The 17637-nt window shown below is 37.9% G+C and overlaps 2 protein-coding genes across 3 annotated transcripts; both read left to right on the top strand.

The window, feature by feature from the left end:
* The first annotated feature begins 778 nt into the window (after positions 1-778).
* On the top strand, positions 779-2210 carry LOC131355844 (apolipoprotein A-I-like). The gene is made up of 4 exons (XM_058394377.1): positions 779-876; positions 1002-1057; positions 1199-1349; positions 1440-2210. Exons 2-4 carry the CDS (start codon positions 1018-1020, stop codon positions 2020-2022), a joined length of 774 nt encoding a protein of 257 aa, XP_058250360.1. The 5' UTR covers positions 779-876; positions 1002-1017; the 3' UTR covers positions 2023-2210.
* A 10289-nt stretch (positions 2211-12499) lies between these two features.
* Positions 12500-14751, top strand: apoeb (apolipoprotein Eb). Of its 2 annotated transcripts, XM_058396396.1 has the most exons (5): positions 12500-12592; positions 12910-12974; positions 13247-13400; positions 13576-13863; positions 13958-14751. In XM_058396396.1, exons 2-5 carry the CDS (start codon positions 12932-12934, stop codon positions 14316-14318), a joined length of 846 nt encoding a protein of 281 aa, XP_058252379.1. In that variant the 5' UTR covers positions 12500-12592; positions 12910-12931; the 3' UTR covers positions 14319-14751. The 2 variants fall into 2 exon arrangements, with proteins under 2 accessions (XP_058252379.1, XP_058252388.1); XM_058396405.1 differs by lacking the exon at positions 12500-12592 and having other exon boundaries at positions 12892-12974.
* The last annotated feature ends 2886 nt before the right edge of the window (positions 14752-17637 follow it).

Here is a 17637-nt window from a genome sequence, read left to right as displayed (position 1 = left end):
CATGATTGTATCTGCATGATGTCATGCATTGCACTGCTGTCCCACCCCATGAGTGGCTTAGACAGCTGCATAAATAGTAGATGTACAGGTTTACATATAGATCCATTTAAATATTACATAATTAATATGTCATAATAAAGTAATTATAATATAAGGCTGTATACATATCACCATTCTGATCATGGCTATTAGTTTGTTGGTTGGTAGATCTAGATTTGGGAGTCTGGGCTTAAGCTGATGAAGAACTATTGAAAATCTACATTTGACAAACAGCTACAGCTTTAAATAATACATTTTGGAAATATCTGGATTTAAGTTATTGTAAAATGTGTTAAACCCAGACAACTTGTACAACCTGCTAGATTTGTGGGCTCAAAGTTCAAGACTCCAGCTGGCACAAAGAAGAAGTTCAAATGAGCCTCCTTTATTATCATATCATGTATCAGGCCAAAAACAGGTCTTGATTTAAGTGAAATGAATAATGGTTTATGATGAATAGGGTTACATAAAAACAACGAGGACTAAAGAAATATTTTCATCACTGATACCATTTTTGTATTTAAATACAAAAAAAATAACGTACTGTTAAATTCAGGATAGCTTTAATTTAATCACTGATCCTTTACCCATGTCTGCATGTTATCTGACCTTTTATTAGGCCATGACAGTCAGACATCTATCAGGGTGCTAAGTGAACTTTAGGCTCTGTGATAACTAATGGTCTACGGTGGTTATGATGTGGAGTATTGTTGACAGCAGTGCACTGCCTCCTGGACTTTGGGTTTTCCAATACAACACACACCTCTCTCCAGTATATATACTGACATCTACAACAGCCCCACTCACTGCTGGCATCTAAAGAGCAAAGAGCTAAAGGTAAGAGAAAGTTTATATTGTTGGTACTGTTATGTTGTTATATTGATTGTATTGTTCCTGTCTACATATTTATGCAATTTATCACATACATTATAAATAAATGCATACTGTACCACTTTTTACAGAATTGAACCAAGAACCATGAAGGTCTTTGTAGTACTGGCTCTGGCTGTGTTTACAGGTAACTTTATAGCTTAGATTTAAATTTCTGTAGCTATTTATATACAGTATATATTGGTAGCGCATCATTCAACACATTCAGGAATATATATATATGAATGTATCCTTTAATCCAACTGAAGTTATTTGCTTCCTTCACCAGGCTGCCAAGCCAACTTGTTCTATGCTGATGAGCCCAAACCACAGCTGGAGCAACTGACTGATGCTTTCTGGGACTATGTCGCCAAGGCAACACACACTGCTGAGGACACACTAAAAATGATTAGAGAGTCTCAACTCGGCCAGGAAGTCAAGTAAGTTAACAGAATTGTGTATACTCTCTTGATTGTGTCTCAAGTCCTCCTTTCTTATTTATGTTTGATTCTCCTTATTTTACTTCATAGTACTAGAATTACAGAAGGTGTCAATGTGGCCAGTGAGTATGCTGTGACTCTTCAGAAACAAGTGAGCCCCCTGGCCCAGGACTTCATGACCAAAATCACCAAAGAGGCTGAAGTTCTTAAAGAGCGTCTCGAGCAGGATCTGACCACTGTGAAGGACAAACTGGCGCCCTATTCTGATAATCTGAAGACCCAAATTCAGCAGAAAGTGGAGGAGCTGAAAGTAGCTGTGGCTCCCTACGCTGAGTCCTTTGACTCTGAAGCTCTGAAAACTACTGTGCTACAGAAGACGGAGGAGCTGAGGGGAAGTGTGGAGGAGAAAGTGAAGGAGCTGCAGTCCAAGCTGGAGCCCTACAGTGATGAAATCAGACAGAAGGTAGATCAGCATCTGCAGGAATTCCAGAAGACCGTGGCCCCTCTGACTGAGGATCTTCAGGCCAAGGTTGCTGAGAGAGCTGCTTTGGTTCAGCAGGGTCTGGCTCCCTATGCTGAGGACCTGAGGGAGAAACTGGACCCCTATGCCCAAAACCTGAAGGACCAGCTTACCTCTCTTTATGAGACCTACATCAACACCTACATCAACTAAATAGCACAAAAATAACTTTCCACTCTAAATGACTATTAAATATAAAAATGCTTTATTTGCACAAGACGATCCCAATATTTCCACAGTCTTCATAATAGGCTAATTATGTCATACAGAGCCTATAAATTATGTTACGTCCTGTATGTCCTTAATGTCTTCAATTTGCATAAAATAAAGAACAGATTGAACATTTTGAGTACGTTTATTTTTTAACCACTACCCCATTGAAATTATTATAACCTGCATTTGGTCAACCAAACATTTTGTAGAAAAACCATACAAACTTCATAAATAGGATTTTTTCAACTTGCCCAGTTCTAGGCTGATATACAGTATGAGGAAATTTGATAAAGTTTGTCAAAAAAAAAAAAATCTTTTTAAAAGCTTTAAATAAGACCTAAAGTAAACATTTCTTAGATCACAAATTCTTAGATCACAACCTAGGACTTGTTTGTTTATTTAAAGAGTAATTATAAAATACAAGTAATCTTTAGGGCTTATTTTGATTTCTTACTGTTCATAAAGCAAAAGAGAATAATAACACCAGAATATAATTGGCTGGGTGTCTGATTAATTGTGAAATATCTGAAACTTCTTTTAAGTGTAAAAGTAAAACAAACATGTAATTGATGTGTCCTCTAACTTTTCAAATAATTTAACCACCCAATAATGCAAATATCAAATAATATTTATGATATTTGCTACTATAATAGTCAAGCCCTGCTGGTGTTTCAGGGGGTAGTCTAATGATTCAAAGATTAAACATCTGTGGAAAAAAGTGAGTGAATCATAATGAAAATATACAGTAATTACAAATTAGTTTTATTAAACAGCAATGAAAAAAACGTTGTAAGAGTCTGTATAGACTGTTAATCAAGGCTGTGATTTATTTCAATAAAATGTTTGATAGAGTGACCACTAGATAGTGCCATGGAGTGGACTAAAGACTAAGAAGACTGAATAGATGTAACATTGTTTACTTGTTTATTATTGTATGCTTCTGTGTAGAAAAGGGCAACAAACCAGTTAATAGCCTCCAAACCCAATAACCTTGAGTGAAGGACACAAAAGTTGTCATGCCTACTGTACATGACATGAAAGTAGATATAAATAAATAAAACATATATCACTGATCAAAAGAACTAAACTTTATATGTCAAAGAATTAGTCGACTCCAGAATTATTGCCAAATTAATCAAATTATGTGCCAAACTAATCCAATCTATGTGCGTGGTAAATAATTTTTAAGTAAACGTTTTGAAAGTCTTCTGTAAAAGTCTTTTGAAAGTCTTCTATGTTTGCATGCAGATCATTTATAGCTCCTTTATATTCTTCTGTTGCAAATGTGGAAACCCCTGTACAGTTAAGACTTCAGGTTTTTATTGTGGATCCAGAGAGATCCAGAGACTGAAATGACCTTTGCAAACCTTTGGTGTCCTGCAACCATTTTTTGTTAATTTGCATGCATCTAGGGTCCATGTCTTCATAAAAATCCATCTATACTGCCAAGTGGCACAACAGGAAAGCATTCACCCTATTGTCTGGAGATTGGTTATGCTTTCTCTCTGTCCCACTGTCAATCACAGTAACAACTGCCAGTCATATGCATCTGTGGGCATTCAGAAGGGCAGAAAGCACTTTCATCTGAGTGTGCTACACAGCAATTTGCAAAGATGTGGTTTAGAGGAAGCAGGTGATAGCCTTTACATGTGATTCCCTGGTTGGTACCTGTTGCCTGACAGAAGAGAGCTGCCTGATGGGTGGGAATTGGGCATTACAGATATTAAGGAGAAAATAGAGGGAAAAAAACATTTATGTCAAGTCTTAACCTACTGGCAAAGAGATAATGAAATACTAATAATGAATACTGGAAATAATATATACTTAAATATCCTACTCTTAAGTAATTTGTGTAATCTGGTTTTACACCAGATGCCCTTCTTGATGCAACCCTCCCATTTTATCCTAGCTTGAGACTTGCACTGAGAGTTAAACCCTCGGTGGCTAAGTCAGTTTCCTCCCCAGGGATTTAATCCAGACTGCAGCGGTGAAAGAGTCCTGGACCACCAGGGGCATTTCCTATTACACAAAACTCATAGACCATACGCCATAAAAAGCCCCAAAGAAAGCCCATGAAATGTCTGTCCATCCATCCATCCATCCATCCATTTATCCATCCATCCATCGATTTTCTGTACTTTCTCGTATCCTACTCTGTGTTGCAGGGAGCCTGGATTGAATGACTGAAAAACCTGACCTCAACCCCTGTCAGCTGTCCAACTATAAGCCAACATCAAACTGCCTTTTTATCTCCAAGATTCTGGAAAAGGTTGAAGCATAGCCGTTATGCTCATATGTACATAAGAATAACATTTATGAAATATATCAGTCTAAAATTAGTCCTCATTACTCCACAGAGACAGCACTGGTTAAAGTGGTGAATAACCTACTGGGCTCTGATCAGGGTTGTGTTTGCCTGCTGGTGATACTTAACTTTAGTGACACCAGTGATCATATTATTCTACTTGATAGACATAGAAAATGTTGTTGGAGTTATGGGAACAGCCATTTTCCGGCTCAGATCTTATTTGACTGATCGTTATCAGTTTATAGATATAAACTTTGCAAACTTTGACTTTGCATACCAAGGTAATGTTTGGTAACCTTTTTTACACAAGGTTCTCTTTTTTCCTTATATATGCTAACTCTAGGTTAAATTATTTGGAAACATGGTATTAGCTTCCACTGTTATGCAGATGACACACAGTTATATGTTTCAGTAAACCAGGCGAGAGGCACCAGCTTAATAGGTTTAAAGAATTTGTTAAAGGACAGTGGATGCTTATTAACTTCTTCCAACCTCTGACAAGGCAGAAGTACTAGGACCACATCCAGCTAGAAGTAAGACCTATGATTACATAGTACCTCTGGATGGCCTTTCTGTTTCACCATGTGCAGCAGTAAAAGACCTTGGTGTGATAGCCTTTTTTCATCTCATATGGATGTTTCAGTAGGTGAATAAACAAGCTCCAGTTAATCCAGAATGCTAGAATCAATTAGAACCAGAAGATATAACCACATCACTCCTATCTTATCCACACTAAATTTGCTCCCAGTCCACTTTTACACTGATTATAAAATAGTACTATTGACCTGTAAAGCGTTGAATGGTTTCACACCTCAATAGCTGACCAGACTTTTGGTCTTTTATGATCTGCCATGCCAACATTGATCAAAAAGTGCATCTATTGTTGGTACCTTGAACAGTGACTGCTATATCAGGGATTAACACAATTAAAAGCACTCCAAATAAAACTACATTGTCTATCCCATGGGACTTAAAGTACAAGACAGGAGACACTGTGGACAGAGTAGCCTGCATATCTTTAGATTGAAGGAGGAAACTGGAGTACTCAGAAAGCACAAAGAGAACAAACGCTGCACACACAGGGCGGTGGTGGGAATTTCCTAACCAATACCCTGAAAAAGTGAGGCAAACATGCCCTTGATTTATCTTACCACAAATTAATTCATCTTTCCAAATGGATCTTATTGGGCACTGCATTTTGTGAGTTGTTATATAGGTGGCATTAAACAATTTATTTTGAATCAACTGCTAGAAGGTATTCTGTGTGAAACTGTCATGTTTGAGGTGCTTAATGCATCTTTCAACAAGTTCCTCACTCGTGCAATCTATTCCTGAAAATATTTTTTAAATTGTCCATATTTTATATAGTCAATTATATGTTAATGTCAATGGTGAAGTCAATATTTATTCACTATAATATTAAGTCATTTCCAGAACAGACAGAAATACAATTAGACATATGCCAAATGCTGCAAGTCTGGAATTGTCTCCTCAGGTCTGTTTTTTAGTATCTGCCTTTCCCCTTTTTATGCTGATAGTTGCTTACATGCTCCCTTCACACAAAGCAGCTCTACCTGTCCAGTGTCTGTAAATCAGACAAAACAACCATAAGCACATGTCTCAACACAGAAAATACTGAAAAACTCAAGACTGTTTTTTTAAAGGATTAAAAAACTTCACAACTCTGGATTCAGTGTCATATTAAATTCATATCATTGGTAAAAACTATAAACACTATTTTCTCATCCAGCAGTACTGATAAAGCTTTTCACATGAAAGACAAAATGCCTTTATAATTGAAACGACAGACCAGCACATTGAAACTAGCTACTATGAGAAATAATACAGAAAGCTATCTGGCTATCAAATCTGTATGACATTTACCAAGTAAAGTTCTGACACCACAAACCCCAGGAGCTTCTAGTATCAAATCCTTGAAAGGTTACAGAAGTGCTCAACTTTATTTTTGATTTCAGTTAGTAAATGTGTATTTTCTTTGTTCATTTATTCAATTCTAATAGTCATATTAATACTTCTGTTTGAAAAACAAAATCCTTGAAAAAGAGATCAGTGAAAGTTTCCAGAGTTAGCTCATTTTGTTGTTTAAAGCAGGATCATAGTAATCATAGTAACGTTACTATTTGTTCTTCGGTCATGATTAACATGGGCTTGAAAAGCACAAAGCCATAAAAATGTCCTTGATATCCCTGAGATCTCTGTGCTTTCCTGAAAGCAACTGAGAGTTGATGCCGGGAAGATGACTGCTCAGATTCAGATGTCTGCTCTTGCTGACACGAAACAGCTGAGAGCCCTTTGACCTGATTTGCTAAGCTGATGTGAAAACAGTGAATAATGCAGAAAAAAACAAAGCAAAAAGTACCCACATCTGTCGCAACTAAGCACTGAATCATAGCCAACCAAATAAGAGCACAACACAACAGAAGCTGGGGTTACAAGAGTTCATACTGGCTCCTATACATTTTTCTATATACACTATTTGGTTTACACTTTAAACGAAACCTAAACAAATAACACGAGAATTGTATATATAAGGCTATAGGAGTGTATATCTTTTTATATTATTGAATATTTGTTGCTGTGTTCCAGTTATGCTAAATCCCAAACCTAAATGTATGAGAAAACAAATTGTCAGTGTACAGATTATATAGTAAAAACAAAGACTTATCAATCTGTATCTAAAGGACAAAAATTACAGGCATGTAGTAAAACTGTTCAAAACTGTTATAAAGACCTAATCTGTCAGCTACAATAAGTATTAGCTGATTACCAAAACCAAGGCATCTATAGGGTGTCCCAAAAGTCTCCTTATGTATCACACTCAACACGGGGGAAATGTTTTCGGACCAACTGAAAAGTGGACGTCCCTGAATATCCACAAAGGCACAGCTTATGTGGTGCTAGCATAAATAGTCTCTTATGTTTGGAGACTTTTAGGACATCTTGTATATGTTTGAAAGACCTCTGTTGTCAAAGAGTAATGAACGACTGCTATTCTAATGTAATTAACAGAGTGTTATATAACCACTGTATTCTAATCATAAACTAGATATTCATAAAGCAATGGTCATTCAGATAGTTGCATAATGTAAACGTTGCTGTGATTATTATGCTACTAGCCTGGGACAGACAGACACATCTGTAATGAGACATTTATACAACTATATATTGTCCCAACCTATGAGAAATTGTAATAGATTTAACACTGTTATTCTGAAACAAGGCACACAAGGGCTCAAAATGGTTTAGACAGTGGACCTGCAAGACTATAACTATAACATTCTACACAATATGACCTTGTGTGAATGGACAAAGGTCTTTATATTATTCATTTTTTAAGTCCTTACTTGGCATAAGCAGATTCCCACAATGCACTTTAAAGTACAGCTTGAGCAAGTATGTCTGGCATCCCATGCTGATAAAAACATTACATAATTTTGATAATTTTGTGCTCGAATCATATCTCCATTGTTGACATTACATTTTTGTTACATGCAAGGTAACTACCCAGGCAGCGAGAGATAGATACCATCTTGTACGTGTGCTAGCCACCCACACTTGCTGAGCAACTTGTACTTTCAGGCATTGTGCATAGCATTTCTACCAAAAGACTATCTTTCTGTCTGTCACAGTTAGGGATTTTCCATTCTCAGTCACCAGTACTCTAATCAAGATGAGGGATTCACAACACTTTAACATTGCATGTAAGGGGCTATAACACTCTGACGAAGCTAATGACCAATTGGAACAAATGCCATTGCATAATGCTTTAGACAATGCGTAGAGATTCAAAGTATCACTGTCTCATAGACCTTAGAACCTGGAATGTGACCCTTTGATCCCTTTGGCCTTTCTATATTGCCACAGACGTTTCTAACATGCATGCAAGTGGCCTTGTCTCCCCTAGTGACCGCTTGAGTTGAAGGATACCGACATAACTGGTGATACCTCCTCTGCTCTCTATAGGCCATTCAAGACCCATATAGCCTCTTTATGCCAATATGACACTCAGTTTTATTGTAAAATATGAACAGAGCTCTAAAACACTGAAGCCACCTGAGAAATCATCAACTTGAGACTACATTGAAATGCTAGCCACTCTGTCACCCCTAGAACTGGGTTATGACTGGACTCCAAATATCACAGCTTGTTGGAGCCCTAAGGCTTTTTGAGTGCCACAGGGTCACAGGGTCCATGAGGACACCTGGAATAAGATCAGAACACATCAACCAGCTACAATTGAGGCCAGTCCATCTGGCCTTAAAATACTTTTTACAGTTTCTAAGACATTGCCAATTGTTGGTTCTCTCAGACAATGTTGTACTACATCAACCATCTGGATGACACAAGGCTGTGCAGCTCTCTTTCTCCCTGCAAGTTTAGCCACACTGAGGGAAGCATATCTGCCAGGGCTGTACAGTCATGGCACAGTTGTATATGTATTGACATAACCATTTACTATACACTTTCTCTCTTGTACTACTGAGTCTTCAGACATTGTGCAGGACAAGGCCACAGAGTTATGCTTCTAGACCTGAGATACCCAGCAAGACCTTGGTTTCCACTACTAGTTGTCATGTCGCTCTGGCAGATTTTCTGCCTGACCAGATCTGTGTCCCAAATGGATGGAAAAAAATTGGCAGCCTCAGGAAATGTCAGCAGTGCAGCAACCCTGGAAATGCTCCTGAATGCAGATGTCTCCAGTGCTTTCTACAAAAGCACTGCTGTATCCATTAGCATACTCTCAAAATACTAACTTTTGTAAAGGGACAGCTAAACCCTAATGACACTTAATGTGGATATGGCTGCCATCTCCGTGCACCACAGCACCATAAATGGCATCTCCCTTGAGTTTCATAAACTTATGACTTATTTTTGAAAAGGCGGAGGTGAATCCATCCATCATTTAAAAATATAAGATCTCTCTTTTGTGTTGGAGTGTTTTAATGCCCCGCCTTGCTAACGTATGCCAAATGCTGTATAATACCACTGAATAGGGGTGTCTGATAACTACCTTCTTGCCAGCAATTATTTTTTGCCAGTAATTACTTGTAAGTAAAAATAGTTGAAGATATGCATGTTCTAGTGAGAACCTTTTCTTGCATATATTTGAGTCCAGAGGACTCTGGAATTACACTGGTCTTGTTATATTCAGTGATTCTTGACCAAGGTCATATCGCCCAGTTTTGTGAATCTGTAAATCGTCCATGGTTTCATTGAGTGCAGCTCAATCCCCTGTACAATGGTCATCTGATCTTTATACCAGCTGTTCATCTGTCATAGGGGAAAGATACAAGAGGCTCCTTTGTCTAAGCAGAGGCTGGTCATCTTAGTGGTGGACATCCTAGGCATGGCTTAAAGACATGGCCTGTGTGTACAATGATGTGCCACACTGAAAGGAAAATCTTTTAATCGTTGGCATTGCACTGTGGCCCAGGGCATGTACTAGCATGTGTAAGTATATTTGGTTCGGAGAACATATTTAATATCCCTTTACACAAACGAATATTTATGTGATTTTTGTGTGCAGCACTGTGGTTGACAATAGGTGTATATAAAGAGCTGTATGACTGAAGAGGACCTGAAGGGACTCATGAAATGAACTGGTGCAGTTATTCCAAAAAACGCAATGATCAAACATAATAAAGTATTGTTGGTTGATGGTGAATTCCTGACAATGTTACAACCTTCCTTTCCAGTATATGTGTCTTTGAAAAAGTAGCTTAAAATGTATAGTTGACTGAAGTATTCCTAAAGGTAAACTTTACTTATCATTTATATTTATTTGAAGCTACTATAAAACTCGTTTACAGATATTATATAAAATGACTGAGTTTATTTTTTATGAAATATGTTCTCATATTACACAAAAGCTAAAGTATACTTTTGTTGTCTAAAGCTGTTATAATAATTTGTCACGAAACAAATGTAACTGATTTCCAAAAGCTAAATATGAGCTGGTATTACCTACTCGAAACATATGTTTTGTGAATATAACATTTAGGTATGTGACAGATGTATTGAAATAGAAATATATATGACCTTGTGCACCCAGAGAGAAAACCAGCATGTTATTCTATCAGACACGACATATTATGTGTTAAACCTTTATAAACTGTAATGACCTCATTTGTATTTTTAATGGCAAATTTCTTCACATGTTTTTTTGTAATGGGAAGTTTCAAAAACAGTGAAAAGGGCAACATCCTTTATTCTCACTTAGACATGACGTCGACTTGGTCTTGGAAAAAAACCCGATTTTTTTGCTGACACTATTCCCTGTTTCCAAATAATCATGTTTGCAGTTTCCTAGTTCACTGGGTATATCTGGAGTGCATGTAGGCAGCAGCTAATTTATTGCAATGCAACTTGTTTAAACATGTTTTTTATGCACTCAGCTTTAAGGTCTAAAAAACTGACATTTAATAGATGTGTTATATATTAAAGTGGCGATATTGTGAAGCAACTCAGGTCATGTAATCCGTAAGTAAATATTTTACAGAAATGTAGTTCATTTCATAGTCCGGCATTTTTGTTCAAATCTTATTAAAGGTATGATTTTAAAAGAATTATTCGCAAACACATGTAAACATGATTATTTTTGGCTTCTTTAAATGGAGTTGTTTGGATCAGGTTTTGGGAGTCAGTTAAACAATTTACTGCAAGAACACCAGTCCTTGAAATCAGTTCATCAGATTGTCCCTCTGGGGTAAACACTGACATGGTGCAACAAAAAATAGTTGTATGATGTTATCTGATTTGACCTCCGCTTCCAAAGCAGTGTTTTGTTCTTTGAGAAATAATGAGACTGTCAAAGGGATAGGCTGCAGGTGGAGTAAGAGACAAGCTAGGACAAGAAGCTTATGTTGTAGGGTTTGTACAACATTTAATCAATCTCCTAGATATATATGATCTCTTAACTATCATATAAAGACACTAAATCATGCGAAAGGCTTGCACCAGAATACCTCAGGCTGTTTTAAGCAAGTCAACATTTCAGTTCGGAATTTAGTACCCTAATTTGTTGCACTGCCATCATGCATGTATACAGTGGAATCAATGTGAAGGGTGTTTAGGGTTACAGAACAATGTCTATATGTTTTCAGGATCATGGCCTTGTTGGTGTGGAAGAGCCCTATGATCATTGTGGACCACGAACACAATCCTAATCTGCATTTGCCTGCAAAGCACAAAGGCATCAGAACAGCTCACTACCCAAAGGTTAACTTATCAGCAGCATTTACAGTCATGAACCCAGATTAAAAATCCCTGAGGTACCATGCAACTATAGATAAACATGTCGCTTGAGTGTGACCAATAATAATAATAATGATTACAAAAAAAACATAACGGTGTAGCTTTAGAGCCAAACTATTCTAACAATTTTTATCGACTGGAAACCTCGTGAATTAGTCATTAGAAACTGACGACCCAATTGTTTGAGCTGATCACAAAGCATTTGCATTCATGAAGGCAGAACTTTGGAGCCTGTTACAAGGTACAGACAAAAGGTGATGTTGGCACTTGGTATTGTTAATAGCTTTCACTTGTAAACTAGTCTGCACAAGAAACCATTAATTTGCATGTGAAAAGAGCAATCGGGTGATAAACATGTTAATGTTTTATTAATGCATTCATGTAAATGTTTATGTGGCAGCAATCTGGAGCTGAAATCTAAATGCCCGAAGACACCAGACTAATAGGCCCTTTGCTCACCAGAACTTTAGAAGAATTAATGCTTTGTTTGATTGAAAGAAAAGCATGGGAGTTACAAAAAAAAAAAAAAAAAAGATTTAAAATTCAGTGGAGAAGTATTTGTTAATAGGAATGATCAGTTACCTACTAAGTTGCTTACAATAAAAAAAAAAGAGAGCAAAATGCGTTTTTTTTTTGCATGAATTAGTAGTTGATTGAAATGTTTTTTATCTCAATGCTTTATTGGAGTAATCCAAGAACAAAAAAAAAAATCTCATGACGTGCTCAGAGAGATCCTGAAGAAAAAAACAGAGGAAAAAATTGCGCAACATGTTTTCACCGGGGTGCGTGATGCTGACTGTAACCAGAGCCGAACAAAGGGAAGAGAAAGTCGCGTGATCACGCTATTGTGAACGCGGCACGGAGAGTATAAAAAGCGCGCAGGGAAACGCGCACACTACACGCAGCAAAGCTTCTCAGACTTCTCAGGTGAGTACACAGATGAAGAAGGCAGCAGAAGGGGAAATAATTCTTCATAATGACATTACTACTTTTCTTTGCATTTGTTATGGAGCAGGATCTTTTCTAAACTCCCCCAAAAAAATCAATTTTTTCAATGCCTTAAGAAAAGAAATAAGGATAGATTGTGCAAATGATTATAATCATCTTGCTCTATGTAATTAAATTTATATTTTGACTGAGATCATTATAATTTGAAAATGATATTGCAGTGGTTATTTTGTATGACCTTTCCACAATCAAATATGAAGGCAAACTCACTTCACTGAACCTCATCCTACCTCTAGGTGTTCTTGTCTGTCTATCAACATGAGGGCTGTTGCTGTGGTACTTGCTCTGGCATTTATTGCTGGTAAGTAGAAAAACCCTGATTTATTTATTCTTGGGAACAGATTTAGACTTTCTTATGCATTCACCAACTAAAATGCACACTAGTGAAACTTTAAAGTAGTCAGTAAGATGTTAGTAACCTTCCTGACAGCCTTGTTGTCTTTAATTGATTTTTATTTGTATAAACTTAATCAGATGTGTTAGAGTTGCGCCGGATGTTTCACATGCTTTTGTTCCACCAGACCTCAGTCAAGTAGTTCAGACATGTTTTTCTGAATTTTCCTCATCTTTTAGGCTGCCATGCTCGCGCTGTGCCCCAGGCTGACCAGCCTCTGGCCAAATGGGAAGAGACAGTGGACCAATTCTGGCAGTTCATCTCAGAGCTTAGCACTCATACTGATACTATGACAGAGACCATGAAGACTTCTCAGCTCACCAAGGATCTTGAGTAAGTTAACACAAAGAACCAAGAGTGTGTATGAAGTACATCTCTGATCGTTTAAGAACGTCTCATCATCTCATTCTGCATATCCTAGATTGTCAAATAATGTCACAAACAACTGCCATGTTGCCGGTAATTCTGAACTGGTGTTTGATAGCCTGCTTTCTCTTCCCAACTTTAGTACTCTGATCACTGACACCATGGCTGAGCTGACTGTGTACAGAGACAACATCGAGACCAAACTGAGCCCCTATGCTACAGATACCACAGACAAGCTGAAGCAGGAGCTGGATCTGCTGACCAGCAAGCTGCAGAATGACATGAATGATGCCAAGCAGCGCTCAGCCCAGTACCTACAGGAGCTGAAGACCATGATGGAGCAGAATGCAGATGATGTCAAGAACCGCATCAACACCTACACTCGCAAGCTCAAGAAACGTCTGGGCAAGGACACAGAGGAAATCCGCAAGTGAGTGTGAATCAGGATCTTGAAGTAGATATTATAGTAGCAGTCCTCATATTAGTGGATAACTGAAAAAAACTTTTTGTTGCATGTTTTCCAGCAACCTGAACACTTACCTGGAGGAGCTGCAGTCCCGTGCTGGGCAGAATGCTGAGGCAGTAAAGGGTGAGCTTGAGCCCTATGCAATGCAGGTACAAGACAGCATCAGCAAGAAGTTGGGCACCATCACAGAGCTGCTGGAGAACCAGGGTGAGGATGTAGGCAAGCAGCTGGAGGAACAGGCCATCGTGCTGAAGAAGCAGCTGGAGGAGACCGCCAACACCCTGCGCACTTCCCTTGAGAGCCACATCCAGGAGCTCACCAGCCTCCTGAATCCCTACTCCGAGCAGATCCGTGAAAAGCTCCAGACTGTCATGGAAAAGATCAAAGAGGCCTCAGCTGCTCTCCCTGCCCCACTGTAACCGCACAAATTCTAACACGTTGTACCAAACCCAGGCAGAGAAAGTGGGGGCAATATTAGTCTAATAAAGTTTGTTACTGATGCTTTATACTCTTCACGGTGTGACAGGGAAACAAGAAAGGGAAAGAACTGGACATGGCTTCTTAATGACACATGGAATACTGTAGTTAATCACCATGTGGGCTTTCCTCAGTATTAATCCACTTATTGGATATAATGATACTTATTAAAGTGCAATAGCATAAACACTTGGCTAGTTTCTCAAATCTTTTAGATTGCATATACTATAGGTGTGCATTTTGGGTTTACAATTAAATTCTTCATAGTACAAACCAAACCTCGTGAAATATTGTCCACCATTTCAACCAGAAAAGCTGCAAATAAATATATGACAGCTGTTTTTGAACATATTTGCAATAAAAATGGGTCATGGATCGAACGTGTCTTGAGTGCTTTCTCCTAATTCTTTCTCTCTGCCTGCTGATAACTGCCACTGCTATTCTTAACATTCAATGATGAAAATCAATATGATATAAATAATATACAAGCAAAAGGGAAATCTTTAGCTTACACACTAATCTGGATTATAAATCCGCAAAATGAACAGATAGAAACGTACACCCAGCTCCAACATGACAGACATGATAAACTTTAAATAAACATTTTTTTAAAAATCAGACCTAGTTCCTGTTTAGTTCATACTTTAAAGAAAAGCTATCATTAATAAAAGTTTTTAACAAAACTTAACATATCACTGAATGCAAATGTTAAGAGCTGGAGCGGAGATGAATCATTTATTTGTGTTTTATTTCTACTGTAAGAAAAACACTAGATGGAGAACAAGCTTAAACAAATGACACTGAGAAACACAAAGGCTGGACTGTACTGGGTCAGGGAAGTGTGTGTAATTATCCTAAATGTTGTCTCAAATAAGGACAGAGTAATGGAGGAGGTAGGAGGATCTTAAAGGTCTCATATTCAGGGATTAGAATGATCAGCTTTTTTTCTATACCTATTATTGCAGTATTATTATTATTTTTTTTATTCTGCACACCCCCACATCCCTCAACCTGTCTTTGTCACGCCACCTCGTTGTGTTTCTATGCTTACATAATCAGACATGTATGGGCAATGTCTGCTCACATCTTCCCAACATTATGTGGTATAATGGGAAGATTACGGTTCATGCTGCTTTTTAGGCCCATTTTTTACTCACAGAAAAGGTGTGGCCTGCATGTATAGTGATTGTTACACTCCTACGATACTGTCCACAGAATCTTTTTGCAAAATCATAGTAGCTATTCTAATATGCTATTTATTTTCGTACTTATATCTACCAGTCACTTTGAGTAGCTACAGATTCCTAGCTGATTTTTTTTACTTGACATTCTAAGACATTCTTAGCAGCAAGCTCTTCGCACGAAAAGAGAAAACACTATCTCTGTTATTTCAATCTCAAATTAAGCCTAAATCATAGGTCTAAACCTCAAAAACATCTCCTTCTACATTTCCTTTTGGACTAGCACGTGTGAAAGCTCACCCCTGCCGGATGGTTGTTAACAGGATATGTTAACGTTAGCTGAATCCCTCCCCAAAATGGTTTTCTATCACTCTTATTGCTGCTGGGGACGTGTTGGGAGCTGCTCACACATTCCAGTGGGCTGCCTGCACGTCTGCCGGGACAAAGGCTCTCCCTTTATTTCTGTGAATCAGACCTTTCTTTTGTACACTATAATCCTTCCTATCTCTATCACACACACACACACACAGAGAAAGAGAGAGAGAGAGAGAGAGAGAGAGAGAGAGTAAGATTAATGGCACCATCAGTTAGAATGATCAAATAAAAATCCAAAGATAAGGCACTTTTTGTGAATATAGAGGTATAGGTCAGTTAAAGTCAGTTTAATAAAATAAGAAAACAAACTCTCTCTCTCTCTCTCTCTCTCTCTCTCTCTCTCACTCTCTCTCACATACACAGACATATGCATGCACACACACACTTGCTTACATGTATGCACATGCACACATATATGCATGCTCACACACACACACACACACACACAAAACCTGTTGCATGCAGTGTGACTTTATACCAGTAGATGCCTCTCTTTCCTTAAGTGGATATTAGAATTAATTTAATATTAAAAAGTCATAAGACATTAAAAAAGACATAAATAAGAGTTATATGGTTTCAGATGCTATTGTTTTTTTACCAAAATTATAATTTTTTTCTCTAGAAATTCCTTTGTTACAACAATAAGATGAGGAAAGAAAAGAATGTTTGAGCATAATAGAGAGGAAATATATTAAAAGGGATCCGGAGAAATGAAGCAGACAGAAGTGAGTAAGTGAATCAGATTGGATTAAGAACAAGAGGCGATGCATGTAGAGAACTCCTGGTCCTAAAATTCTTTCCTCTAATTAATGTAAAAAAATAAAAAAACAGAGAGAGAGATTAAATCCCTTTTTGCTCCTAGAGCTGCGGGGGTCAGATGATTTGCTTCAGGGATAAACAGCAAACTGTGAGCATTCTGCAAGGTGGTGCTCCTAAGAAAACTGTGTCTGTATCTAAACTCCTCAGCTCTAGGACAGGCAAGGGACTTTAGGAAGAACGAACTGCAGTAACCTGAAGTAAGAAATGGCAGCATGGCCCCAACATTTTGCCTCTAAAGACCAACAAAGCAGTCAGGCTTCAGGCTGAAATTCTTTTTAATGCTATTCAAAACAGATATGCTTTTTTATGCATTTGTAGAAATCTTCAACAACAATGAGATATTTTTTTTAGAATAAGAGCAATAATGTTTTGGTCAAAAAGGGAAGAAGGAAGTCTTTTTATTAAAGACTTTCTTTTTTTACTTGTTTACCTCCATAAGGTACATTTGAGGCAGGTCCTGACCTGCAATCTTCATGCTCCAAATAACAAAATCTCATCGCATGATCTCTCTCTCTCTCTCTCTCTCTCTCTCTCTCTCTCTCTCTCTCTCTTTCTGTCACTCTCTCTCTGTCTCTCTCCCTCCCTCTGTCTGTCTGTCTCTCTCTCTCTCTCTCTCTCTCTCACACACACACACACATACACAAACAAAGCCGCTTGATTTTACACATTCATAAGCAAAAATCTGAGCAATTTAAGAAAGGCGTCTAACTCCAATCTCCTAATGAATGGCCCAGCAATCACTCGCTGATGTGCCTGGATGTTTGCACTTCTAAAAGTTCTAAAAGCCCTGAACATAACAAAACTGTGCAGTTCATTCCCCCGGGCCTCAGCTTTTCATATTCACAACCCAGAGGTAACTGCAGTTCACTGCCTCTCGGCATGACTC

The sequence above is a fragment of the Hemibagrus wyckioides genome, linkage group LG01, assembly GCF_019097595.1.
Source record: "Hemibagrus wyckioides isolate EC202008001 linkage group LG01, SWU_Hwy_1.0, whole genome shotgun sequence".
Classification (NCBI taxonomy): Eukaryota; Metazoa; Chordata; class Actinopteri; order Siluriformes; family Bagridae; genus Hemibagrus; species Hemibagrus wyckioides.
This window is presented reverse-complemented; position numbering and strand designations above follow the sequence as displayed.